Below are 27,430 nucleotides of genomic sequence, written 5' to 3' on the forward strand. Positions count from 1 at the left end.
ACATATGCCAAAATGCGTAGTCCGAGAGACCACTAACCCTATCCGATATTTGTCTTGCCCCACGTGTGGATGTATTTTTAATAGAACTATTCAAATAAAATTTCTTTGCAAAATGAAAAAAAAAAGTAAGAATATCTACTGAGTCCTGGAATTTGTCCGCTGGAGTCTTTGGACAACCATTTCTACATTTGATTTTTGAGGCTGGCTCCTGCCCTATTTCCTTGCAGACTCTATATTCGGACCATATATGAGATTCCACACATCGGGGAGTACCGGTAAGCTGGCTTTAGATTTTTTTGTATTTTTAGAAATATATTAAATACATGAAATTAATGTTGGTGGACATTAGGTACAGAAAAAATTTGAAGAAAAGCATCACTCCAGCAATGCGTTTCTGGCCTCTATGGCCCTTAGTCATTGCCTAAATAACTGCATATAGTCTATGTATATGTACACACTTAATTGCAAAATTAATTAACACACATATGTGAAATACAAAGACAACCATATGCAAATTTAAAACTTAAAGAAAAACTCAACAGTGTAAAATAAGATGTGATCTCTTGTTCAGTCCTATGGGGTAGACAGTATTCAACATGAAGATCCATTTTTCTTCCTTATTCAGAATCCCCCAGCATGTCGGTCTATTATCCCGTTCAATAGCGCAAAGGGAGAGACTGGAAGTATCACCTGCATGTGAGCATAAAAAATGTTTAGACACATTAGAAGGATTTGTCACTTCAGGATTGGCAGCATCTGTAATGTGTTCCCTAATTCTCTTTTTCAATTTGAGGGTTGAACATCCAATATAATATATATTGCAATCTTTACAATGTATATGTGATAGACTGTAGTATCACATACATTTTAAAGACTGTAACGTTTATTATATTGGATGTACAACCCGCAAATTGAAACAGAGAATTAGGGAACACATTACAGATGCTGCCAATCCTGAAGTGACAAAACGTTCCAATGTGTCTAAACATTTTTTATGCTCACATGCAGGTGATACCGTACTTCCAGTCTCTTCCAGTCTCTCCTTTGCGCTATTGAACAGTCCTCAGACAGTTCTCTTATTCCATTACTGTTTTCCATGTTTAGTGTAGGACATACAGACACAAAATGCAAAGATTTAGTCAACTTCTTCCCTTTTAATTTGATTTAAGGTGTGATTTTCATATTACTCACACCTGTTACAGCATCACATGCTTGAAATAAAGTTGCTTACCCACAGTTTTGAAAAGGTGGCAACAATTTTTTGTGTAAAATTATGTGCAAAGTGCCTTTTTTTCCAGGTGCGGTTTTTCATTTGGACTTTCATACTGTAGCTAATCTCCCTGGATGAGGATGGCATAGAAAAATTGAAGAAAGGTTGCAAAGAGGAATAGTCCGTATGGTGGATGAGCAACCCCAATGAAGTTCCAAAGAAATCCAAGCTGTCCTGTAGGGTCAGGGTGCATAAATGTGGGTGAGTTGAAATTTGAATGATATTAAACGCCATGGCAGGAGCCCTAGGAGGACCCATCTGCAGATGCACAGACATAATAAAGTTAGACTGCAGTTTGCAAAAATGTACATGAGTAAACCAGAATCCTTCAGGGAAAATGACACGTGAAAAGAGAGCAAGGTAGAGCTTTATGGTAAAAAACCCCTAACATTATTTAACTGTTTACTGAAAATAGAATAAGGCCTACAAAGAAAAGAGCACAGTACCTACAGTCAAATATGATAGAAGTTCAAAGATGTTTGAGGGTTGATTTGCTGCCTCTGGCACTGGGTGCCTTGACTATGTGCAAACCATCATAAAATCTGAAGAAAAAAGTGTCAGAAAGTAGAGTTTGCGTCCAAGGTCACGGGTCTTCCAGCAAGAAAAGTACCCTAAATATACTTCAAAAAGAACCTCCGCAATGGATGGAAACAAAGCACTGGAAAGTTCTGAAGTGGCAGCAATGAGTCCAGATCTCAATGCCATTTAATATATGTAGAGAGATCTTAAAATTGCTGTTGGGAGAAGGCACCCTTCAAATATGTGAGACCTGGAGTAGTTTGCAGAAGAAGAGTGGTCCAAACTTCCATCTGAGAGGTGTAAGAGGCTTGTTGGTAGTTATAAGAACCAATTGATTGTACATCCTTTGGAATAAATAATTGCAATCAAATATTAAGTTGAGGGTGCCAATAATTTTGTCTGGCCCATTTTTAAAGTTTTCTGTGAAATTATGTGTAGTTTTCCTTTTTTTTTTCTTTTGTGTTGCAATACACACAAAGGAAATAAACATGTGTATACATGTGTAATTACAATAATTTTCTGGGAGAAATACTGTATTTTTCAGACCATAAGACGCACCCCAAATTTATAGGAGGAATATAGGAAAAGAAATAATTTGTAATGTTAAAATGGTCCATCTTATAGGTGGAATGTATGGCGAGGGGGTCACAGGAAGCCAGGGACGGCACAAGTGAGACGATGCTGGAAGGAGGGGGAGTCGAGGTAGCACGAGACAGACGCCATTACTCTACCAGCGACGGACACAATGGACTTCAGAAAAATGGCATTGGAGGCAGCGCATACACAGAATGAAATTTCAGAGAGCTGAGATCTCAGTCTGCACATACACTACCACCAACACCATTTTCCTGAAGTCCATCGCATCCGATGCCGGGAGATCCATGGGGCCTGCCTCACGTCGCCAATACAACCCTCCCGCACGTCATCACTCCTTATTGGGAATTTTTCATTTATTTATTTTCATTTATTTTCCCAAATCTCTGACTTGCATTACCTCTTTGGATATATGATATCCTTATCCTGGAATGTACTTTTGTAACTGGATACATGGTATCTCTACCTTGTTATGATATCCTTGTCGACTGATAATCGTGATGTTGGATGCTGTTTTGCATTGTCATGAAATGTATAGATGATTTTTGTTGTCTTTATTACTATCAGATAAAAGTCGATGCTGACGAAGGCCTGTGGCCGAAACGTCAATTGTTTTTGGACCAAGCACATGCACGTAATGAATACTGAACAATCCTGATCAATAAAAAGAAATTTGCATACTAAATACCGTATATTTGCTTTTCTGGGAGTTGTAGTGTGCCGGGGTTATCTCTCCTCTATATATGTTTTTTACCCCTGAGCACTTATCTTTCAGTGGCGCAGAGCTTCTCCTCCATCAGGGCCCGCATTATTGCCTCGCTCATGCCACTGCCAGATCCCTGCCTCCTGTAACCCCACTTCTGCTTTCCTTGGTAGGATACATTTGGCTTATAAGGCTTACCCCCATTTTCCCCCCAGTTTTTTGGGGAAAAAAATAGCATCTAATCCGAAAACCACGGTACTTTTTTTTGGGAACAATTTCGAGGTGCCAACACGCAATGACTGTATAATATAAAAACATTGAAGTAATTATTATCACAGGTACGTTTGTGATGACGTTACTATGTCTGCGTATTTGTTGTGTATGTAAACCTTCTTCTCCTGTATAGCACTGTAGAATTAAAGGGGTTGTCCAATATTAAACTATAAGTCTCCAGTCACGCTACATGACTGCAGGCACTTGTGAATTTTCATGTCACAAGCATTGTGCACTGTGAGCAGTGGCATATCACCAATGGCTGCAGATCACGCTGCCTCTATGGGACCCGTGAGTCGGGGGGGCCCTGTGCCAGGCATCACACTTTAAACTGTATAGCCGAAAAAGTTGTAAGCCATGATGAAAGAGGGAGTGCTTTTCTAACGTTCCTTCTGTTATCATTCTCCTAATATGTCTGTAGCACCCCTGGACCCCTCAGGGCACTACAAGGTACATCATCCTGTCATAGATGCAGGGCCTTCCCCCAGGGACCTGGAAGACCAGTGCCACAAACATCAAAACACATAACATCCCCAGTTTTCCTCTCCCAATCATACGTGACTGACTAGTTGGGGACCCAATGAATGGCCACCCAGGGATGGAGCCGATCCAGTCCACTAGACGACAACCAGGGAGGAGGTGTGAGACAGTGAGTTAGTCTGTAGTGACAGTTGCAAGAGACGGACGTGTCTTCAGACGGGGTCGTGTAGCACTGACCTAGCTGGTGAAGGAGAGTGATTGCCAAGGAGGGTACGACGAGGTAACCCTGGAACCATAGTACCGACGGGGCACATGGCCCTAGGTCAGGCGACCGCTTCAGGCTACCTGACAAATACCTGCACAGTGAGGGGACAATCCAGGAACTCACTGACCCAAGAATCCGGGGACACCAGCAGTAACAAGAGAGCCAGGGACCGGAACAGAACACCGACCCTACAGGGTTGACACTGCCCACCGTACGGACCAGAGACTGACGACAAAAAGTAGGGGACCTCCAGACGCTCTAAGCCACGGGGTTCCACCAAACCAGTGAGAGCTGCAGGGGAAAGAAGCTACCAGGTTACCACACCAGCACTGGGACAAAAGGGACCAGGGGTCGAAACCAGCCATCCTCAGTGAACCAGCATTACCACCGCTGTGAGTAAACACCAGTTGCACTGCATTCCCATCGTGTGGTCCGCACTCCATCATCCATCCCATGGGGCTCAGCCCTACTTGCAGAGGGCCCAACATCAAAGCTGCTATCACCATCAGCCCCAAAGGTAGAAGACTATGCAGCGGTGGCTCCATCTACCTAGCCACAACCCGCAAGTGGCGTCACAACATAAACTCTCTAATCTCCCCTGTATATAACCCCCTTTTCAAGCGACCCCCCAGGGTCACGGAACCGGGAACCAGCCATTTCACACCCATGACACAACATCCCCCTACATATACGGCCCGGGACCGAGTACCCCATAGCCCTGGGGCAGCTCATGTCTACTCTCTGATTTCACAGTGCAGCGAGCGCAATGACGTCACTGTCCTACATCCGCTGTGCTAAAATTTGCAGCGCTGCAGAACACACGTTGAGGAATCCGTAGCAGTGGGTGAAAGAGGAGAGGTGAATATTTATTTTTAGAACGGCCATAATACTATATGGATGACTATGGGGTGCATTATAATACAGCCATGGGGCCGCATGATTTCTATATATGCCCTTGGTAATCTGCAAATTCTTGTCGGGATATAAATGTAATGGCTTCTCATAGCACCTGCTGTTTAAAAATTTGATTACCCTCTTGTAGATTTCACTGCAAAAATTTATGATAATATTAAAGTATACTGTCCAAACCACAAATACATTTCATAGCATTTACCTACCTTTAAAATGAATGTGACTACTGTACAAGAAGTTGATGGTTCCATCAATGGAACTTAATCCATTTTTAGTATTTGGTGGCAGTTTAGAATCCAGAAATTCATTGATTGATTTAACAGCCTTGGCAGAATCTTTAAAGTCCACAGCCCTTATGTACAAGTTATCAGCTGTATGTGTTAATCCTTGAACAAACTTTTCTGACAGCTGGACATTTGGAGAGACAAATATGCACGCTGTTCTTCTATGTGCTGTAATCTCCGAATCTTTAGAACAGAATGACTGGTCAATATTCTTCAGCTTTGAGAGCACTTTTATACCATTCACTTTAGAAGTGCAGTTTGTAAATCCTGATGGGTCATCTAATCCCAAAAAGGTTTGTAAACTTCTAGAAGTGTTCCCAGAGGCTCCAAGGTAAAAGGACATGATTGTTCGAAAAAAATCAGTATTTGGTATGAGGATATTTTCAGATTTATGCAGCTTCCACCATCCGGCTACAGCTCGAAAGCTAAGGACACCAACCATTGGTACCAGATAACGTTCAGCAGGTCCAAAATCAACTGCTTCCACTTTCATTTGGATTTTTTTTTCTTCATTATTTTTTGTTTCAATAGCTATCGGGCTAAACGTCTTCTCAACGCTGTGATCCTGCGACTCTATTTTATCACATTCACTTTTGCTGTAAGCCAGTAGGTTGAATGGATGGACATAGACACGGTTGCATGTAGACAAGCCAAGAAATGCAGTTAAGCACAGCATAATATGTTGCAGGTGCATTGTTAAAAGCAAAGCTGTAAAACAAAGGCACAAGTATGAATATTTCGTATATTTGCTAATAGTTAAAAAGACTTAGGGGTCAATTCATCAAAGCTTTTATGTCAGAAAACTTATGAAAAGATTAAAGAGTTGCAGAATTATGTTGCAATGGGAAGGGGTGGGATGCACAAAACGTTTACAACTTTTGGTGTTTTTTCACCAGTTTGCCAAAATAGGCAGAGCTGGGGAGGAGTCGAAGAGGGATGTAGCCCGTCAAATTCATGAGAAATGCAATTCCAGTTCCTCATTGAAGTAACATTTCTCTTACAGCACATGGAGGTGCATAACACTTAAGGGGGCTTTACACGCTACGATATCGTTAATGTTTTATCTTCGGGGTCACGTTGTTAGTGACGCACATCCGGCGTCATTAACGATATTGCAGCGTGTGACACTTACCAGCGACCTTAAGCGACCTCAAAAATGGTGAAAATCGTTCACCATGGAGAGGTCGTTCCAAAACCAAAAATCGGTAATGGTTGATTATCGATGTGGTTCGTCGCTCCTGCGGCAGCATACATCGCTGTGTGTGACACCGCAGGAGCGAGGAACGTCTCCTTACCTGCCGCCGGCCGCAATGCGGAAGGAAGGAGGTGGGCGGGATGTTACGTCCCACTCATCTCCGCCCCTCCACTTTGATTGGCCGGCCGCTTAGTGACATTGCGGTGACGTCGCTGTGATGCCGAACGTCCCTCCCCCTTGAGGGAGGGATTGTTCGGCAGTCACAGCAACGCCGCCAACCAGGTAAGTGTGTGTGACGCTGCCGTAGCGACAATGTTCGCTGCGGCAGCGATCACATGATATGGCACACACGACGGGGGCGGGTGCTTACACGCTTGATATCGCTAGCAATTGCTAGCAATGTCGTAGCGTGTAAAGCCCGCTTTAGGGTATGTGCCCACTATCAGGACTCGCTGCGTTTAGAACACAGTGGGTCCTGACCTGCGGGTCCACGAGTCTCCTCTGCAGGAGAACTCAGCTGACTGTGCTCACAATCAGGGTTCAGTGCGCTGTGGTCTTTCACTTGTGTTCTCCCTACGGAGGACGCATGCGAATCTGCAGCAAACAATTGTCATGCTGAGGTCTGAAAAGCTGCACCGCAGGTCAGTTTTTGCTGAGGAAAAAACAAGCACAGTGGGCACAGGATTTCTAAAAATCCATCGACTATGCTTGTACTGTACAACGCAGCGTTTTGAACGCAGCTGAATCATGCTGATAAAACGCTGCAAATACTGATCGTGGGAATGAAGCTTTAGAAGTGACAATGAAGGACACTTAATGAATTCGGCACCTTCTATTTCAGCATGAATGGCATAGCATGATTGTCCGCTACTCCAGCCTTAATGAATCGGCCCCTTAGTTTCTGTTCATATGTACATTGAATATTCCCTCAGATTTCATGGCAGTTAATAAGCTGCATGCAATAAGCGTTCATCTCAGCCCTGCTGCAGCTTTAAATTTATCACCCCTCTTTAATGGACAGATGCACCATGTGATCCCAATCTGACAACCAGCCAAGGACATCCTGTCCTCTGTAGACAAGATGTCAGTCTCTGTCTTCCTATGAACAACTGGATTACATCACCACCTTTCAATTTCCTCCTGACAGATCTCAGGGACCACCCAGCTATATATACTATATATACTCCCGTGTATATATATATATATATATATATATATATATATATATATATATATATATATATATATATATATTTATATTTACTTCCGTGCATATAAGTATGACATATTAAACAAAACCACAAAAAAAACCTCACACGTGAAAGAGCAATTATTATACGGCTCACAATGATTATGGCAAATACATTGTTGTTTTACTATTTAAGAAGACAACTTAAAAAAAATGGCAAACTTATTTTATTATTTTCCATACTTTCTTTTTTTCCCATCAATTTTTGAAGTCTTCCTTTTTCTGCACGTAAGCTGTAGCTTTAAGGCATCATTCACATGTCTGTATTTGGTCAGTATATTACATCAGTATTTTTATGCCAAATCCAAGAGTAGAAATCACAGAGAAACACTAACATTGAAAGACTGACACCAGTTCTGTGTTTTGAAGACTCCTGGTTTTGGCAAATACTGATGAAATACTGATAAGAAATACTGATGTGTGAATGAGGCCTTATGGGGTACCATTTTGTGCTACTGTAGCAGCCCATGGGGCAGGTGTTTTAACCTATTCGTTGCTGGGCCGGGTTGCAGATTCTTCTGTGTCATAACGGGGTGGCCTGGCTCCGTTCCGTTGCCCCAAGGCATACAGGAAGGAGAGTTGGAGGGTGGCAGGGAGGATGGAGGTAGTAGTTGGGAGGTTAGGAAAGTCTATTAAGATTGTGACGCCACCTGTGGTACGCGGCCAGGGATGGGGGCCGCCGCTGCAAGGTCTCTCACCGAGGCAGATGTCGGGTGCAGCCGGGATGATGTCGCTCCCCACAGGCAGAGCAGGATTACCCCAGAGGTAGTAGTAGTGGTCCCTTTTGGAGCCGCAGCACTGGGCGACACTGACGGTTAAAGGAGAGGCAGAGACAGGGGCTGCGATTCCAGGTGTTTTTACTCACAAGTCTTTCAGACGCTGCCCAAGATACCGTTCTCTGCCATGATGGGCTACAGCCAATTCTGGATCCATGAAAGGTCAAGTCCGGTGTGGGTGTCAGCCTGGGAGCTCTCTCCTCCTTTTATGCGCTAAGTATTGGACCCCCGTGGCGTGAAGCACTTGAGGGTCCCCGTGTCAGTAAAGTGTGTTCCGTTCTGTATGCTGATTGCACGGTTCTGTTATGCTGCTGGTCCTCAATCCCGGATCTTATGTGCTATTTGCTGCAGACTTATGGGACCGGTCTGATGACTTTCCGTAGCCGTTTCCCGCTACCCTTGCAGAGTTGGTAGACAACTTGAAGTGTGCCTGCCCTAGGATTCTGTATCCTGACAGCGCCAGTCCTGTGGAAGCAGGCGCCTACTTCTCCCCAGCGACTGTGTTGAACGCCTTGGCTCATAGAGCTGCGCACGGCACATGCACTCTGCTCTGTGTCTGAAGTTGAACTTTCTGTCGTAGTGGTGTTGTGTGTTCTCAGGTGTTGCCCCCAGCCGCTGCCACCAGCCGGTTCACTACTCTGACTAGGTCAACCTGCTCTTCCCACTGTGCTTCCTAACTCCCCCAGGTGGTTGCTTCTCCCTGACCCTAATTCCCCAGTCCAGTAGATCTGGGGAGCCCCTGGTGCGGTGGCGTCCTGTAAACCCACCACTGTAGTGACCCCCTACTGTGATCCGACCCTGGCCCATTCCCCATTGGGGAGGGCAACCCAGTGTCTGCATGTTTGTGTATATGTAAACCGGCCTCAACCTTCTTCGGACCCAGGATGAGTACTCCACCCTAATAGGGGTGCAGTACCCTGTGGTGCCTGAAGCCACAGGGGCGCCACACTACATATGACTTTTTGTTAACACTCTCAGCACCCTTTGTGTAAGGCCTAAAACACACTTCCGCAAAAAAACGTGCGTGTGACACGGTACGTTTTTCGGGTCCGTGTTCCGTTTTTTTCGGGCGTTTCTCCGGTACGTATGGCATCCATGTGATGGCGTATGCGAGCCGTGTGTACGTGTAAAATGTCCGTGTTTGTGTGTAAAATGCCCGTGTATGTGTACGTGGAATGTCCGTGTGGAATGTCCGTTTGTGTGTTGCACAATGTCGTTGATACATGTCGGCTGACAGCAGACAGAGTTGCACGATGAAAATGAACTCGGGTGAACTTCACCTGACTTCATTGTCATGCCGCGGCTCTGTCTGTGTGCCGCGTACTGATTAGCGGTCACCTGTGAAGGATTCACCAGTGACCGCTAATCCCCCGAGTGACTGAAGTTAGCAGCCCTCTCTCATACTTACCGTTCCCCAATCACCAGCGCGGCGAGGAACAGCGCCTATGATTGGTTGCAGTCAGACACGCCCCCCATGCTGAGTGACAGATGTCTCACTGCACCCAATCCCAGCAGCCGGTGGGCGTGTCTATACTGTGCAGTAAAATAAATAAATAAATAATTTAAAAAAAAGGCGTGCGGTCCTCCCCCATTTTAATACCAGCCAGATAAAGCCAACGGCTGAAGGCTGGTATTCTCAGGATGGGGAGCCCCACGTTATGGGGAGCCCCCCAGCCTAACAATATCAGTCAGCAGCCGCCCAGAATTGCCGCATACATTATATGCGACAGTTCTGGGACTGTACCCGGCTCTTCCCGATTTGCCCTGGTGCGTTGGCAAATCGGGGTAATAAGGAGTTTTTGGCAGCCCATAGCTGCCAATAAGTCCTAGATTAATCATGTCAGGCGTCTCCCCGAGATACCTTCCATGATTAATCTGTAAGTGACAGTAAATAAACACACACACACACGAAAAAATCCTTTATTAGAAATAAAAAACACAAACATATACCCTGGTTCACCACTTTAATAAGCCCAAAAAAGCCCTCCATGTCTGGCGTAATCCAGGATGCTCCAGCGTCGCATCCAGCTCTGCTGCATGGAGGTGACCGGAGCTGCAGAAGACACCGCCGCTCCTGTCACCTCCACGCAGCTAATGAAGGCAATGGAGCGAACAGCTGAGCTGTCACTGAGGTTACTCGCGGCCAACGCTGAATACAGCTGATCGCGCTATTGCCTTCATTAGCTGCGTGGAGGTGACAGGAGCGGCGGTGTCTTCTGCAGCTCCGGTCACCTCCATGCAGCAGAGCTGGAGCAGTATGACCCAGGGGAAGAAAAAAACCGAGCGCCAATGCAAGTATGACTGAGAACAGCAGAAAAAAAGGTATGTATACTGAATTTAATTTAAAAAAAAAAAAAAAAATAAGATCGCTAGTGTAAAAACGCACACGCACGAAACGTGCTGAACACGGACATACTCCGTGTGCGGTCCGTGCAGGCACGGACCCATAGACTTTAGCGGGTCCGTGCCTGCGTGATGCCGGCCAAAAACGGACATGTTGTCCGTGTAGAAAAGCGCACACACGTACTTATACAGTAGATAAGAAGAAGAAAATGTGCAAAAAGTGGGATCACCAATATAACAAATAGTATCGTTTATTTGACACAAAAAAACAAAACATGGACATACATTAAAAGCAATTAAAAAAGCACAAGCTTATATAAATACACATATTTGGGGTCAATGGTGTATGGCACCAAACACACCCCACACCCTCAGCAAGCCAAACAACCCAGTATACAATATAAAGGACGTAACCTTGCAAAATGGTTCAAACAGTGAAGATCGAGCAAAGCAGGTGACTGAGACGCAATACAAAAGATGCCCAGACATAGAAACCAGCTAACAATACATAGCAATAAAATGCATAAATGGACTGAGCCACAACAATCACCTGTCACTGAAAAGAGGTTTGTTGAACCAGAAGATGCAAGGACGGACACCAGTAAAAGTGAGGGCTGGAGGCAAGGAGAGTGCAAAAGAGGGGGTGGGGTGCCTCCAGCCCTCACTTTTACTGGTGTCCGTCCTTGCATCTTCTGGTTCAACAAACCTCTTTTCAGTGACAGGTGATTGTTGTGGCTCAGTCCATTTATGCATTTTATTGCTATGTATTCTTAGCTGGTTTCTATGTCTGGGCATCTTTTGTATTGCGTCTCAGTCACCTGCTTTGCTCTATCTTCACTGTTTGAACCATTTTGCAAGGTTACGTCCTTTATATTGTATATTGGGTTGTTTGGCTTGCTGAGGGTGTGGGGTGTGTTTGGTGCCAAACACCATTGACCCCAAATATGTGTATTTATATAAGCTTGTGCTTTTTTTATTGCTTTTAATGTATGTCCATGTTTTGTTTTTTTGTGTCAAATAAACGATACTATTTGTTATATTGGTGATCCCACTTTTTGCACATTTTCTTCTTCTTATCTACTGTTTCAGTCTCTTTAAAATGTGCTAGTGGTTTTTTGATCCCTCATTGATTTCCACATGTTATTTATATCTGGTGCCCGCCCACACTTAAGTGTTTACACACGTACTTATCACATGGACACACGTTCCGTGTGATTTTACGTGTGTGTGCCATCTACCATAGAATAACATGGGTCTCCGTGTGTATGTGTTTCCGGTACGTGCAAATACGTACCGCACACGTACAAATTAAACGGATGTGTGTTGCGGGTCTAAGGAGTGGGCCTTGCTGCCGGAGCTGCTCTATATACTCCCACCTGATATGTGACATGAATATACATTAGCTGTCAGTAATTAGTAAAAAATATCCTATACTGCATTGTATAGGCAAAAACAATCAATTTATCAATATTGCGCATAGTAATCAGTAGCGTAGATTTAATTTCTTAATTTATTTACAATTTTATTTATTTTTTCATATATCAATAGCACACATGATGAAAACATTGTAACATATTTTTTAGAGAGAAACCTGCTTCATTCTACCCCTGGATTGATAGTTCACTCTCAAAATTCTCAATTTATGGGTTAAATGTGTCTTCAATGAATAAATATATTTTCTACTGAGCTGGTATGTGACAGCTGGTGCCAACAAAGTTCAATGGAGAACTCTAGCTGTCGCTTTATGAGAATAATGTCTGCCTGTAGCTTCTTACACCTGTGACGCCCCTGCACTAGTCAGGGTGTCACAGGGAACTGCACTCCTGTCCTTATAGTCCAGAACCCATCATTCTTGGTTCCAAGTTCCACCCTATGGTATTGCTAACAACCGCATTTAAACCCCCAATCCACACTCACAGCAGTACAGGACAGACAAGTCAGTGAGTAGGTCTAGAGAGGGGCCACCCACCGAAGGGTTAAGCAGACTGGGGGGAGGTGACAAGTCAGTGAGCTCCAGGGGAGCAAAGGGAGAGGAAGTGTAGTAGAAACTCTCAAAGGGAGAGGGAACCGGGGGTTGGAGCCCCCAGGAAAAGTAAAGTAGTGGCCCTCATAGTGTGAGGGGCTGAGGAGCCGAAGCTCCCAAGAGGTCAGACTAAATTGGGACACAGCAAAAGCAATACTATTGGGAGCGGATACCTGGACGTGCTTCCCTTCCCAAGCAGCAGTGGTGCACTGGGACTTTTGGTTCACCTGCAGCATGTGTGTGTAATGACTTTACAAAACATCATCCAGCACCACGATAACCTGCCTGAGTGAGTACCTGGTGATCCCCTGCTACCACCTAGTCCTGCGCTCCCCCGCACCCCTCCATACAAAGCCCTGGGGCCTTCCCTACCCATGGAGGGAAATGTCATCTGGCTGAATCCATTCCATCTCCCCCGGGCGCTCCCATCGGTAGCGGCGGTTACCGCACACCACGGGTGGTGTCACAAACTATCTCTCCCCTGTAAATAATTCCCCCTTTTCACATTTGAGTGGCCCCTAGGCCCCGGATACGGAGACCCTCGAGCCATGAGTAATTACCCTCGGATCCGAGCGGTTCGGCCGCTGCAGTTGCGGCACATGCCTCTTCCCCCCTCTCCTCCCCATAAATTTTTATAAGCACCAACTGCCATCTCCTATCTCAAACTGTAGGGGGGAAAAAAGCGCAATAGGGTCTTACCCGGTATGAGGGTAGACAGACAAAGAAGCACTCACCTGGTGAGGTTGTGCCAGTCACAACCCGTTATGATAGCCTGTGAGTGCCTGGTGGTTTAGCTGCAGCCCCGGGAGAGGAATTTTGTATCACACAGGGCCTTTTGTGGCAAATACTTTTACAACAGAGACAATTTTTGAGACCGCATCTGTAGGAGCCAATTATGGTAAATGGTTTTTTTTATCAACAGAGGAGTTTTTAACCTGCTTGGAGCTATGATATTCTTAATGGTTGGCGCCCTTCTAAAAGTAACCCCTGGGCGAGCAGGTAACATATTTCTAAGGATGGGGTCACTTAGTAATATCCCCCAGTGTCTGGAGAAAATATTTCTAATGGTTACATTGTCACTGCTGTAAGTAGTGATGAAGTTAGCAGAAAAATCGCCCTTTCCAGTAGCATTAATAATCCCTCTTGTACCCGAGATAGATGCGGTCTTTTTGGGTTTCAGCATATCTGTTTGTTTCAATTTGGCTGTCTCTAGGTAAGCTTTTTTCATCAAAGACCTGGGGAAGTCCTTCTCAATGAAGCGATCCCTCAAAATCCCAACCTCTTCTTTAAAATCAGCATCTAAGGTACAATTCCTTCTAATCAGTTTATACTGATTTATGGGGATGTTGTGCAACCACTTAGCATAGTGTTCACTGTGATTGTGAATGTAACTGTTTGCATCTACTTTCTTTAAGTTTTTGTAAGAATTTTGTGGTCTTGATGAAATATGGTGAGGTCCAGGAAGTGTATCTCCTTTTCATGCACAGTGGGGGCAAATTGCAATTTTTTTTTTTTTATTTTTTTTTTCTCCCTTTTTTTTTCTTCTTTACCATGTGGCTATGAGTCATCAGCTCTGAGTCATACAGGCAGTCCTTAATGCATACATGGCTGTATGCTCCTTATATATAGGTCCAAGCGGTCTTGCTGTAATATGATTTCTTTTCCTGAGGAAGGAGACAGATGTCTCTGATACGCGTAGGAAGTGTCAAATAAAAAGGAAATCTTTTCATTTACACGCATCAGTGGTTTTTAGCGCGGCATAAACCCAGTCTTCTCTTCTACGTTTGATACAAATCTCCTATCTCAGCAATGGGGAAATCTGTATTCAGTGAACACAGATTTTATCTCTGCAGGAGAAAGAAGCTAGTAGATATATTATTTATAAGCTTTCTTATTTTCATGTGTACTATTGATTTATGAAATTAAAGTGTAAACAAAGGTTACTCTTTAAGAGATTCTAAGAAGGTAAAAACGTGCAACTTGCTATGGACAGCGAGACCAGATTTTTATTTTTTGGTAAATGAGTCTATGTTGATATGCCAGAATCTAAAAATTAGAAAAAAAAAAGTCTGAGTTGCAAGTGGAAACTAGCAACTCCCTTCATTCCCTTTTCCATCTGTATCTGTGGCGCCCCTGACCTGGTCAGGCACCACTGAGTACTGCACCCAGGCTGGGGACAGTACAATACAGGTAATCCAGAAGGCTGACCGGGGTGTGGAACACAGGCGCATAGTGATCAGGTCTCACACATGTACCCATGAGAGGACCCCTGGGGGTCCCAGGAGGGGGCAAAGCCTTGACCTTCACTGGAATAGTGGAGGGGGCCAAAAGCCTCCATCTCCTCTCAAGGGGTGTGGTGGAGAGTCTGGTTGCTAGGTGGCGTAGGCAAGAACAGGAGAGGAGGAGCAGTGAGTCAGTTAGAGGAGAACTCCAGAGGGCTCAGTGAGGAGCAGACCTGTGGGGTTGATGCTGTCTAACAGCGCCCGCGCAGTGGCTATTGACGGGGGAGAACGGTCAACTAGGAGTGCTGCCTGAAAGCCAGCTTCAGCTAGAGAGAAAGCACGGAGTGGGAAGTAAGGAGACTGCTAGAGAGCACCAGGCCCAACCGGGCGGCAGATCCCGAAGCGAAGATAGATCCAGCTTTCTTCTGCTAAACCTGCCGGTGTGGGGCTCTCAAAGCCCACACCACAACACCACAAAAGCCGCAGCCACGTAACCGCAGTGAGGGCCCATAGGTCACAGGAGGCAAGCAGCTGGAGTGGCCTGGTCCGGGGAACAAGCAAACGGCAAACAAAAGGGGGAGAGAGGCTGCAGCATCTTCCCTGGGTGACCCCCATAGGGACTCAAAGTCGGGGTCACCCCAAACCACCAAGGGCTAAGGAAGGCGAGTCAGTAGTCACCCTCATAAAGTCAGCCTGAAGGATACCTGGTTCCCATCTGGTTCATCCCAGCTACGCCCGGGTTACTCACCCTACCACCTGAAGTGAGTAAAAACCCTGAAAGACATTCTGCCTGTGTGGAGTTATTCTGCGCCTTGTGGTACTACAAACTTACACAGGGCCCTGGGGCTTGCCTCACTCTCAGGAGGCTACTACATCCGACTGCACCCACCATCAGCCCCAGGCGTCCCCTAACCTGCAGTGGCGGTCCCCACTGACCGCAATACTGAGAGTGGCGTCACGATCAAAACCGAAGATTCCTACCTGTGACCAGATCCAGCTACGTGGAGTCCCTGAAGGTATGCACCGATACAACACCTGTGGGGCTTTACATCTGGCGTCACGAACAGGATAAGGACTAGACCTGTTCAGACAGGTGACCATGTGCCTGGGCGGTCCGCTTGGAAAATTGGAAGCGCCGCCATATTGCCACCATGAAAAGCGCGCTGAAAAACAACAGCAGCCCGCGCTGGGAGAAGTTACCGCCCACGAAGAGGTGTGGCTACCCAGAGATCCCCTGCAGAGTTCGGACCTTGCCAGCTATGAGAGTGGAAGCGTCCAGAGACGGCGGGAAGGAAAGAGAGCCACAAGCCTGCTGCTGGGAGAGGAGCTGCTGAAAGAGGCAGAGCAGAAACTGAACAGCTTGTTATCAGAGGCAACGGCGAGTCCACAGCTGGAGAGTCGTGCAGAAGAGGGCGCAGAAGAAATGGCGTCTGACCGCAGAAATCCAGAACCGGGCTCCGCTGCCTGGTGGTATCGGGAGCTGGCCCAGTTCTGCGACCGACTGGAGAACCGGGTTGTGGAGCAGATCCGGGAAGAACGAATGGAAATGCTGGAGATGACCGCGGCGGTTCGGGCCTATGAAAGGAGAGCCGCGCGCCGAGTGCCAGACAGGACGGCGATGACGCAGACCCCGATGCTGCCATCGGTGGGTGAGTCGAGTGATGCCCCGGCCAGCGCAAGTGCCCCGACCCCTGCTGCCACGCCCGCGGTCCCCGAAGAGGCGTCCGGTGTGGCGACGCTGAAGCAGGCCGCAGCCACGCCAGGTGCGGCCTTCCAAGCCCCAGCGGCCGCAGCGATGCCCTGCTCGGCCCACCAAGACCCGGTCCCTGCAGCAACGCCCAGTCCGGCCCGCAAAGAACCGGCTGCCACCGCGACCCTCATCCGCGTCGCAGGCGTAACGCTGACCCAGGCCGCCGCCCTGCTAGGCCCGGCCCGCCGAGACCCCACCGCCGCAGCAACGCTCGTCCGCGCCGCAAGTGAGGTGCTGAACCAGGCCGCAGCCACGCCAGGCGCGGCCCGCCAAGCCCAGACTGCTGCAGCGACGTCCAGCCCAGCCTGCACAGAGCCCCCTGCAACAGCGACACTGATCCAGGCCGCCGCCATGCCAGGCGCGGCCCGCCAAGACCAGGCCGCCGCCATGCCGGGCGCGGCCCGCCAAGACCAGGCCGCCGCCATCCAGGGCGCGGCCCGCCAAGACCAGGCCGCCGCCATGCCAGGCGCGGCCCGCCAAGAAGAGATTACCTCATCATTTACCCCGGCCTGCAAGGCCAGAGCAGACACCGCTCCCCAGTCTAAAGAGGTCCCTGCTAGGAAGACCCTGATAGGAGAGGACCCCGAATACTGGAAGCTGAAGGCTGACCTAGAGGCCCAGTTCCCACAAGAGATGGTGGATCGGTATCTGCTCCCTCCGCATACCCCCAAGGAGATTCAGGCAACCCCTGCAGCCGCGCCAGAGAGTCCACCGCCCAGACCAGCTGAAGAAAGCCCATCCCCAGCACTGCCACCAAAGGAGTGCCAAGAAGAACTAAGGGGGAGAGGAGGCCAGGAAGCTGAGGAGCTGACTCCAGAGCCATACCCAGAGCCGGAGATGTTACCCTATTCCCGTTGGGATGAGGAAGACCTGACACCGTCCGCTGACGAAGATCTGCCTAAAAGTCTCACCTGGGAGTTTGCAAGCTGTACCACGCAGAGTTCAGGCCGCAAGACAAGGCGTCGCAACAGAACAACGCTGTCCCCTGCACCACAATCTCCAGAGCAGAGGGAAGTTGCAGCCAGAGACCTATAGGAGAAAAGGTTACTGAGAAGGTCCAAAGCCCAAGCCAGAGGACCCCTTTACAGAGGAGTAGTGGAGGATTTCAACTTGAAAAGCGGATACGGCTTTATTGTAGCCCCTGGTATCAAAGAAGGGATATTTGTCAACAGAAGAGATGTGAGCGCTCATCTGCCTAGAGGACACCCTGGCAGAAACCTAAAGATGGGGGATTCAGTACAATTCACTATGCATGAAGGCGAAAGAGGACTGTACGCGCTTGACGTAGCACTATGCACCAGCAAACCTTACAGCCACCCCATGCTACAAGAAAGAAAAGACAGAGATAAAGACACAGATGAAGAACAAGAAAGAAAAGACAAGGAACCTACAGATGAAACTACCACAGACGACGACAAAGAGCAGGAAAGCAGCAGGTGCCGCAGCCATACAGGCTCAAGCCCTGGTAAAGAGGAGTAAAGTAAAGGAAAGTAAGAAGTTACTGTTTCGACCAGTTTAAAAGTTTTGTTTTGCAACGTTTACGTTTAAGTATGTGCCCACATAAACTTGTGTGAGAAAACCATAAACCTTAAGGCTATGAACTGGCTATAGCCACAAACTCTCGCAGTGTAAATAGTTACACCAGAGGGCACCACCGCCACCAGAGTCAGCCTATTTAGGGGCTTGGCTCGTCTGCAACCAGGAGGAGCCCGTCCGTATATAGGGCCTTGGCTCACCTGCAACCAGAGAGCACGCCTGTTTATGGGGCCTTGGCTCACCACCACAAAGAGGGTACCTGGTCAGCACCAACTGTGGAGGCCGCCTCTGCATCCTGCCAGAAGAGGCTGAAGGCGCGGATCCACCAGGCCAGGTATACCCTGAAACCACCAGCCCATGTAAGCCGCCTCTACATCCTGCCAGAAGTGGCTGAAGCCGCGGCCAACGTGAAAGGGTTTTGGGTGGGTTAACGGACTTGTGGGTGGAGGGTGGTGATGTATGGTACCTGGTGCTTTTAAATGTTTTACATGTTTTAATGTTTTATGCATTTTAAAATGTTGTCTTGCAGCCCGAGGACGTGCTGGTGATAACTAAGGGGGAATGTGGCGCCCCTGACCTGGTCAGGCACCACTGAGTACTGCACCCATGCTGGGGACAGTACAATACAGGTAATCCAGAAGGCTGACCGGGTTGTGGAACACAGGCGCATAGTGATCAGGTCTCACACATGTACCCATGAGAGGACCCCTGGGGGTCCCAGGAGGGGGCAAAGCCTTGACCTTCACTGGAATAGTGGAGGGGGCCAAAAGCCTCCATCTCCTCTCAAGGGGTGTGGTGGAGAGTCTGGTTGCTAGGTGGCGTAGGCAAGAACAGGAGAGGAGGAGCAGTGAGTCAGTTAGAGGAGAACTCCAGAGGGCTCAGTGAGGAGCAGACCTGTGGGGTTGATGCTGTCTAACAGCGCCCGCGCAGTGGCTATTGACGGGGGGAGAACGGTCAACTAGGAGTGCTGCCTGAAAGCCAGCTTCAGCTAGAGAGAAAGCACGGAGTGGGAAGTAAGGAGACTGCTAGAGAGCACCAGGCCCAACCGGCCGGCAGATCCCGAAGCGAAGATAGATCCAGCTTTCTTCTGCTAAACCTGCCGGTGTGGGGCTCTCAAAGCCCACACCACAACACCACAAAAGCCGCAGCCACGTAACCGCAGTGAGGGCCCATAGGTCACAGGAGGCAAGCAGCTGGAGTGGCCTGGTCCGGGGAACAAGCAAACGGCAAACAAAAGGGGGAGAGAGGCTGCAGCATCTTCCCTGGGTGACCCCCATAGGGACTCAAAGTCGGGGTCACCCCAAACCACCAAGGGCTAAGGAAGGCGAGTCAGTAGTCACCCTCATAAAGTCAGCCTGAAGGATACCTGGTTCCCATCTGGTTCATCCCAGCTACGCCCGGGTTACTCACCCTACCACCTGAAGTGAGTAAAAACCCTGAAAGACATTCTGCCTGTGTGGAGTTATTCTGCGCCTTGTGGTACTACAAACTTACACAGGGCCCTGGGGCTTGCCTCACTCTCAGGAGGCTACTACATCCGACTGCACCCACCATCAGCCCCAGGCGTCCCCTAACCTGCAGTGGCGGTCCCCACTGACCGCAATACTGAGAGTGGCGTCACGATCAAAACCGAAGATTCCTACCTGTGACCAGATCCAGCTACGTGGAGTCCCTGAAGGTATGCACCGATACAACACCTGTGGGGCTTCACATATCCATTGGGGCAATTTTTTTCCCCCACAATGCATCTTTATTGGATGACCCCTGTCTTATGGTATACATTATAAACATAGGCAGATTATAATGAGGGCAATGAGGGCAATCAGGGCTACCGCCAGGGGCCAGGTCTCTGCGGACAAAAATGGAATACTGTTCGGCATAAGAGAAATCCCAGCGTGCTCCCTCCAGGCTGCAGTGGTGCTCAGAATTCTGGTTTACAAGCTGTTGGTGTTATTATTCCTGAACTGAGTGAGTACGCTGAAAAGCCCCTTTTCCTCTACGCTATGGCACCCCAAACACCAACACCCAACGGGCCCCGGGTCACAAACCCCCTACCCACGGAGGGGTTAAACATCCTGCTGCTGCACCATCGCCACCGGGCTCCCCCAACATTGGGTGGGTGGTGTCACTAACTTTCTAATCCCCTGTACATACTTCCCCTCTTCTTTTAATTCGAGTGTATGCACAAACCCATCCCCCTGGTCCAGAGACCCCTCGAGCCTAGTGAAGGGTAGCCAGGGTAGTGGCCCTGGTCTACTGGCTAAGTGGCAAGCAGTGGACTGTGTCCAAAGGCGACGGGAGTCCGGTCGCGGGAAATCCCAAGGTTTGACCGGACAGGGTTGGAGCCCACCGGTACCGACAGCAGAGATCCGGTCCAGAAACTGTTCACAGGCAGGGTACTTGGACCCTAGTTAGAAGACGGTTGCAAGCCCCTTCTCTAATTAACCAGGCCGGGAGCAAGGTTCCAGACGTTGTTCCAGAGTGTTAGCCCAGATAGAGCGAAACGGCAGCCCACCGCGGGGGATAGGGTATCCGCAACAACCACTGAGATCCCAAGGGTCAGTTTTCGCGGGCACATCTCCCAACCGAAACCAAACCGGCAAGTGGACTTCCCGTTCCATACGAGGTTGTCCAAAAAAAGCAAGAAAGTACAAAGTGCCGGAGGAAGGGACATGGTACACCAGCTGGGTGTGGGATTGTATACACCCTGAAGCGGCAGCCGGCCACTTGACACCTTGGTTTACCAGCAGACTTGTGTGCAATAATTTAATTGTGAGTACACCAACAAGCTCCGGTCCGGCCTTGTGCCACCACCACCAGCAGCCATCACCTCCCGTGTTCTGGACACTGCGCCCCGGGGCATCCACCCCTACCCACGGAGGGGTTAACACCCAGCTGCCATTCCATCGCCCCCGGGTGCTCTCCAACAGCAGCGGTGGTGCACTTTACCACACACCGTGGGTGGCGTCACGAATTATCTACAACAATCCCCGATACATGTTACAATCCCTTTTTATTTGAGTCTCCACACGACCCCCGGGTCCGGAGACCCTCGAGCCACTGCAGATCCGGATCCGAGCAGCCCGACTGCTGACGTGGGGGCGGCACACAACCAGGATAACCGCAGTCTTGATAGAATTGTTAAGAAAAGACCATTCAAAAATTTGGGGGAAATTTACAAGGAGTAAACTGCTACTGGAGTCAGTGCTACAAGAGCCATCACACACAGACATATCCAGGACATGGGCTACAAGTGCCACATTCCTAGTGTCAAGCCACTCATGACCAATAGACAACGCCAGAAGCATCTTACCTGGGCCAAGAAGAAAAAGAACTGGACTGTTGCTCAGTAGTCCAAGGTGTTGTTTTCAGATGAAAGCAAATTTTGAATTTCATTTGGAAATAAAGGTCCCAGAGTCTGGAGGAAGAGTGGAGAGGCACAATCCAAGCTGCTTGAGGTCCAATGTGACGTTCCACAATCGGTGATGGTTTGGAGAGCCATATCATCTGCTGGTGTAGGTCCATTGTGTTATATCAAGACCAAAGTCAGCGCAGCCATCTACCAGGAAACTTTAGAGCACTTCATGCTTCCCTCTGCCGACAAGCTTTTTGGAAATGGAAATTTCATTTACCAGCAGGACCTGATTTACTCTACATACTTTTCAGTAGGCCAAAGAAAAAAAATCCCCTAAAAAATACTTTTTATTTAATACAAATTAAAATGGTATACTCTAGAACCATCAATATAGTCCTACCAGACCGTGGTCAAGTGAAGAAGGGTGCAAAACATAAAAAATAAGGTACAGGCGAAGGGGTAGTGGTGAAAGGGGTGACAGTATTCACTGATACTTTCAAGAATTATGATGGTTATAAGGGGCGCTATATCTGACAATTAGCCCTCACTATCACCTACCTACCAGCGGAGTTGCACCATGATGTTTTGGGTGCCCCCCGCTCCTCGTCGACTCTTCCGTACCTTATCCTAAAAGAATATTTGCCAAAGATTGACCCCCATCACCATAAATAATTGTAGAAGTGAGTCGTGCCTAAAATCTGTCAAAGGTCAAAAAAATGAGGCAATAATTAAGTCCTCCTCAGTTGTTAAAGACTCAAGGTCAAACTGCCTGGGTCTACAAATTAGACTAATACTCGTAAAGTACAAACACCAGATGTATAAAGTATAGACGGATAATATAATATAAAAATTCCCAGCAGGGACTTATCTGCCAGTATCTGCAAAAACCTAGTCCCAACGCGTTTCCCCCCCGGACTTCTTGGGGTTCATCAGAGGACCTTTACAGGACAATAGTCCAGGAACAAAAAAGCCATCTAGTGGTTGTGGTGTCCATTCCAGGAGCAAATGTGCGGATCGAACCGCTCGGATATGGGGGTGGTGTCCGTTCGTGGCTCAAGGGTCTCCGGACCTGAGGGCTTAGGGGCCACACTCTAAAGTGAAAGGGGCTATTTACAGGGGAGTTATACTTCGTGATGCCACCCGTGGTGTGCGGTAACTGGGAGTACCGCCGCTAACGTTGGTAGTACCCGGGGTGATGCAGCAAGGTGTCATGGCCCTCCACTGGTAGGAGCAGGCCCCGGGACTCTGGATGATGCTACGGGGTGCCGTGAAGGGGGGGTCACTCAGGTACTCACTCAGCAAATAAGCAGAAGCTGACAACCGGGTAAACCAAGTCTCTGAGTGCCGCTGCCTCTCAAAGGGGAGCTCGTCTGGGTCCCGTCCCCTGCAGTGCTGCCTGGTGATCCGTGACCTGCATCCTGGCAAAAAGTTTAGATTCTCCGTAGTTGCCCGTTAGCTTGAAACTTGCCGGGCCCCGCTCCCCACTGTGGCTAAGTGAGGGAGCCTGCTCTCAGGGCTCACGCTTGGGATTGTAATGAGCTGCTTGTTTGGAAGGCCCTATCCCCCTCGTTGCGCTAGTGCCCCGATTCTGGAGCTAGTGGGAACAGTCCATAAAGGCTCTGTTCTCCGCAGGTTAATTGCCGGGTTGCCTGAAGCTTCTCCCCGACCAAGGGTCTGTGTATCCTGCCGTGCCTTCGGTCCCGGACCGGTGATAGGACCAGGCTGCTGACCATCCTCTTTGACAGGTCCCAGGCACCTAGCCTCAATCCCCTGCAACCGGGGGCCCGACTCCTCTAGGTCCAGACCACCGTCTGCAACCTAGTCAGCTTCCCCTGGGAGCCACTACTCCAAGCTTCCTCTGAGCTCCTCTCAGCTTGAGGGCTACCACACTTCTCCTTCCCCACTTCTATTCAACACTCCTCACCTCCCCTACCTGACCCCTAGGTGGGCGACCCTATTCCGCTTAAGCCGTCCACTGGTGTGCCTGGTGGGTGTGGTGCAGGGTGTAGCTAGGATTTGATTTGCTGTTGGAGGCAGCACTGCAAGATGGGGACCCAGAAACGAGGGATTTGAATACTGCACGGGAAGGGAAGTTTGTGCACTACCCTGTGACGACCTAAATAGTCCAGGGGCATCACACAAACAATACAAAGTCCCAGGATTGAGACTATTTCATACCCACAGTGGGATAATGGGACACTCCAACCGTCAGGTAGTAGCTACCCACGCTTCGCGCACCTCATACTTTGTACCTTTTTCTCTTCTTCAAAAGTTGTGAGGTATAATACTGAAGATATGATGCATCCTACACGCTGCTTCATGTAACCACATGCTGAACGTGCTCCCAGCAGTACACATGATGACCGCATAAGTCACTCATGTCCCTGCTCTACCACTTTCTTACTTATTACTGCACCGCTATGTGCTAGGACATCCACCCCTATTCTTACAGCGCTATTCCATAAAGTTTCCTGTCTGTGTCTGTGTATGTTTGTTTCTGCACGTCCATTTGTACATCTGTGGCTTGTTCTACTCTCTTTTGCTTTCTTTAGTCTTATCCATTACTATTTCCTTTCATTACTCTGTATCTACTGGCATCCCACATTTTCCTCCTATGTACATTACATTACTTTTCTCCTTTTTTTTTCCCCTACATTGCTCTCATCCATTGCCTATCCTGTGGCTCCCTCTAGTGGTATTACTCTATTGTTACTACTTTGCAGTTTTCCTCTTTAGTACACACACTTCATACTTACCTTATATTCTCCGCTGTGATATCCCTCCTTCAGTTCCATTTCGTGATTTTGAATCCATGTTCTGTGTGATACTCTTCCAGATAACACTTGAACTTTTACAGATTTCTTGTGGTCAAAAAAGAACCCATTCTGTATACTAATTGCAAGATTATGCATTTCTTTGACTGTTCTCTCCTATCATAATTTGACCATTATTTTATATTATGGTTTGACTACTATTTAGACTTATACCCTTTTTTAAAAAAAAATATATATAATATATATATATATTATATACTAGAAGGTGGCCCAATTCTAACGTATCGGGTAGTCTAGAATATGTATGTAGGTTAGCAGATTGAATAATAAGGTAATGAATGGACTGGATGGGTTAGGTTTAATTTAGTATTCTTATAATTGTTTATTGGTTTGAAAATGACAAACAGAAGGAACAGTTTTAATAGATGAGTCTAATGTTTAATGATGTCCATGGCTTGTAATGAAAGAAGGCCATGAACAGTGTAAAGTTACTGTAAGTAAAAATATGCTGATGCTGTGATGTGGCCCAATGCTGGTATGTGCCCCCATCGTGGTGCAGCCACCATCCTGACATGTGCCCCCATCGTGCGGGGTAAGGGCGCTTTCACACTTGCTTTAAGCGCAATCTGCCACTATGGAGAATAGCGCAGTCCATTAACGCACTGCGCTATTCTCCATAGACTTGTATTAACGACGTACTGTAATGCAAGTCTCTGCGTTGTATCCGCTGGACGACGCTGAGTCGTTATTTTGACACAGCGTCGGGCTGAGGGAACGCTACATGTAGTGTTTTTGGGTCGTTAAAATAACGCACATTGACAGATTCCGTTGGAATCCGCCAAGGTGTCTAATGAATGTCTATGGTGGTGGATTCCGCCGCCATGCGCTAAGCGGCAAAGTCCACTGACAAATTCGGTCACGTTGTACTGAGCATGCTTAGCATGTCCAGCAGAACGATCTAAATCGTTTAAAATCACTCCTGGTCTCTCTTCCCCCTCTCCCAACCCCCCCCCCCCCCCCCCCCCCCCTCATACTCACCGATTACGGGTGCTGCACGGCTGTCACAAAGCTCTGGTGGCTTGTCCTCTTTTGAAAATGCCGGCCGCTCATTTTTCAATCTCGTATTCCCTGCTTCCCCTGCCCACCGGCACCTATGATTGGTTGCAGTGAGACAGCTGTCGCTCAGCGTGGGGGCGGGTCTGACTGCAACCAATCACAATCATAGCCGCTGGTGGGCGGGTCTATATTGTGCAGTAAAATAAATAAATAATAAAAAAAAAAAAGACGTGCGGTCCCCCCCAATTTTGATACCAGCCAACATAAAGCCACACGGCTGAAGGCTGATATTCTCAGGAAGGGGAGCCCCACGTTATGGGGAGCCCCCCAGCCTAAAATTATCAGCTAGTAGCCGCCCGGAATTGCCGCATCCATTAGATGCGACAGTCCCGGGACTCTATCCGGCTCATTCCGAATTGCCCTGGTGCGGTGGCAATCAAGGTAATAAGGAGTTAATGGCAGCAGCCCATAGCTGCCACTAAGTCCTAGGTTGATCATGGCAGGTGTCTCCCCGAGATACCTTCCATGATTAACATGTAAGTTAAAGAAAATAAACACATGCACCCAAAAAAATCCTTTATTTGGAATAAAAGACAAAAAAAAAACCTCTTTCATCACTTTATTAAACCCCCAAATACCCCTCCAGGTCCGAAGTAATCCACAGAGGTCCCACAACGCTTTCAGCTCTGCTACATAAAGCTGACAGGAGCGGCAGTAGAACACGACCACTCTCTATCAGCTCCACGCAGCAACTGAAGTGTGCCGCGCGATCAGCTGTGCCCTCATTCAGGTGACCCACAGACACAGCTCTCGGGGTGATGACTGCAGCTGTGGTCGCAAGTGACGGCACAGCTGATCGCACGGCTCACTGCGGTCACTCGGGATTTGCGGTTACCTCTCTCTCTCCTCCCGACCGCAAATCTCCTTTTCCCGGCGAAACATTAATAAAAAACAAAAAAACGCAAAACGTTCTTTCACAGGAACCCATTACTTTATTAGCACACTATTTGCAATGCACCCGTCACATGCGTCACACAACGCACTGTGACGAATGCCTCACAACGCAAGTGTGAAAGCAGCCTAATGTGTGTGGGGGGACGGAGCCAAGTGGGCCCATGGCGCTGAGGACATAAATGCCGGGGACTGCATGGCTGGTGATAGGTGACTATCAAAGTGTGTGTTCAGTGTATACATACGGAGTGCGGGGAGGCAGAGCCTATCTGGGAAGTGTCGGGCGTCGTCCTGTTGGTCCGTAGTTAAGCCTGTTCAGTTAGGCTCCCTGCACACGTAGCCAGGGTAAATATCGGGTAACTAAGCAAAGCGCTTTGCTTGGTTACCCGATATTTACCTTGGTTACCAGCATACATCGCTTAGTGCTGGCTCCCTGCACACGTAGCCAGGGTAAATATTGGGTAAGCAAAGCGCTTTGCTTAGTAACCCGATGTGTACCCTGGTTACGTGTGCAGGGAGCCCTAGCTGAGCCATTGGTCGCAGGCTCTTTAGCGCGTGCGACGGTTGTCACTGTAATGACGTCATTTTGGTGCAAGACAGACAGGCAGAATAAGGCAACTATATATATATATATATATATATATATAGGCTGTAGTACCCGGGCAGTGCCCGGGATAAGAACTGTCTTTCTGTCTGTCTGTGTCTGTCTGTGTCTCTTTGTCTGTCTCTGTGTGCCTGTCTCTTTCCCTGTCTGTCTGTGTGTCTCTGTCTCTACCCATGTCAGTCTATGTCTACCTCTCTGTCTGTCTCTGTCTTTTTCTCTATCTCTGTGTCTGTCAGTCTCTTTTTTTTTTTTCCCGTCTGTCTCTTTCCCCGTCTGTCTCTTTCCCCGTCTGTCTC

The 27,430-nt window shown here is 48.1% G+C and overlaps 1 protein-coding gene across 1 annotated transcript in view; it reads right to left on the minus strand.

The window, feature by feature from the left end:
- The window catches only part of AGT (angiotensinogen), a 75,983-nt gene that overhangs the window by 13,543 nt on the left and 35,010 nt on the right, over positions 1-27,430 (minus strand). Inside the window, exon 2 of the mRNA XM_075338197.1 lies at positions 5,223-6,008. Within this exon, the coding sequence (XP_075194312.1) occupies positions 5,223-5,994 (772 nt within the window). The 5' untranslated portion in view covers positions 5,995-6,008. The remainder of the gene's footprint in view (positions 1-5,222; positions 6,009-27,430) is intronic.

The sequence above is a fragment of the Anomaloglossus baeobatrachus genome, chromosome 3 (genome assembly GCF_048569485.1).
Source record: "Anomaloglossus baeobatrachus isolate aAnoBae1 chromosome 3, aAnoBae1.hap1, whole genome shotgun sequence".
NCBI classification, from domain to species: domain Eukaryota; kingdom Metazoa; phylum Chordata; class Amphibia; order Anura; family Aromobatidae; genus Anomaloglossus; species Anomaloglossus baeobatrachus.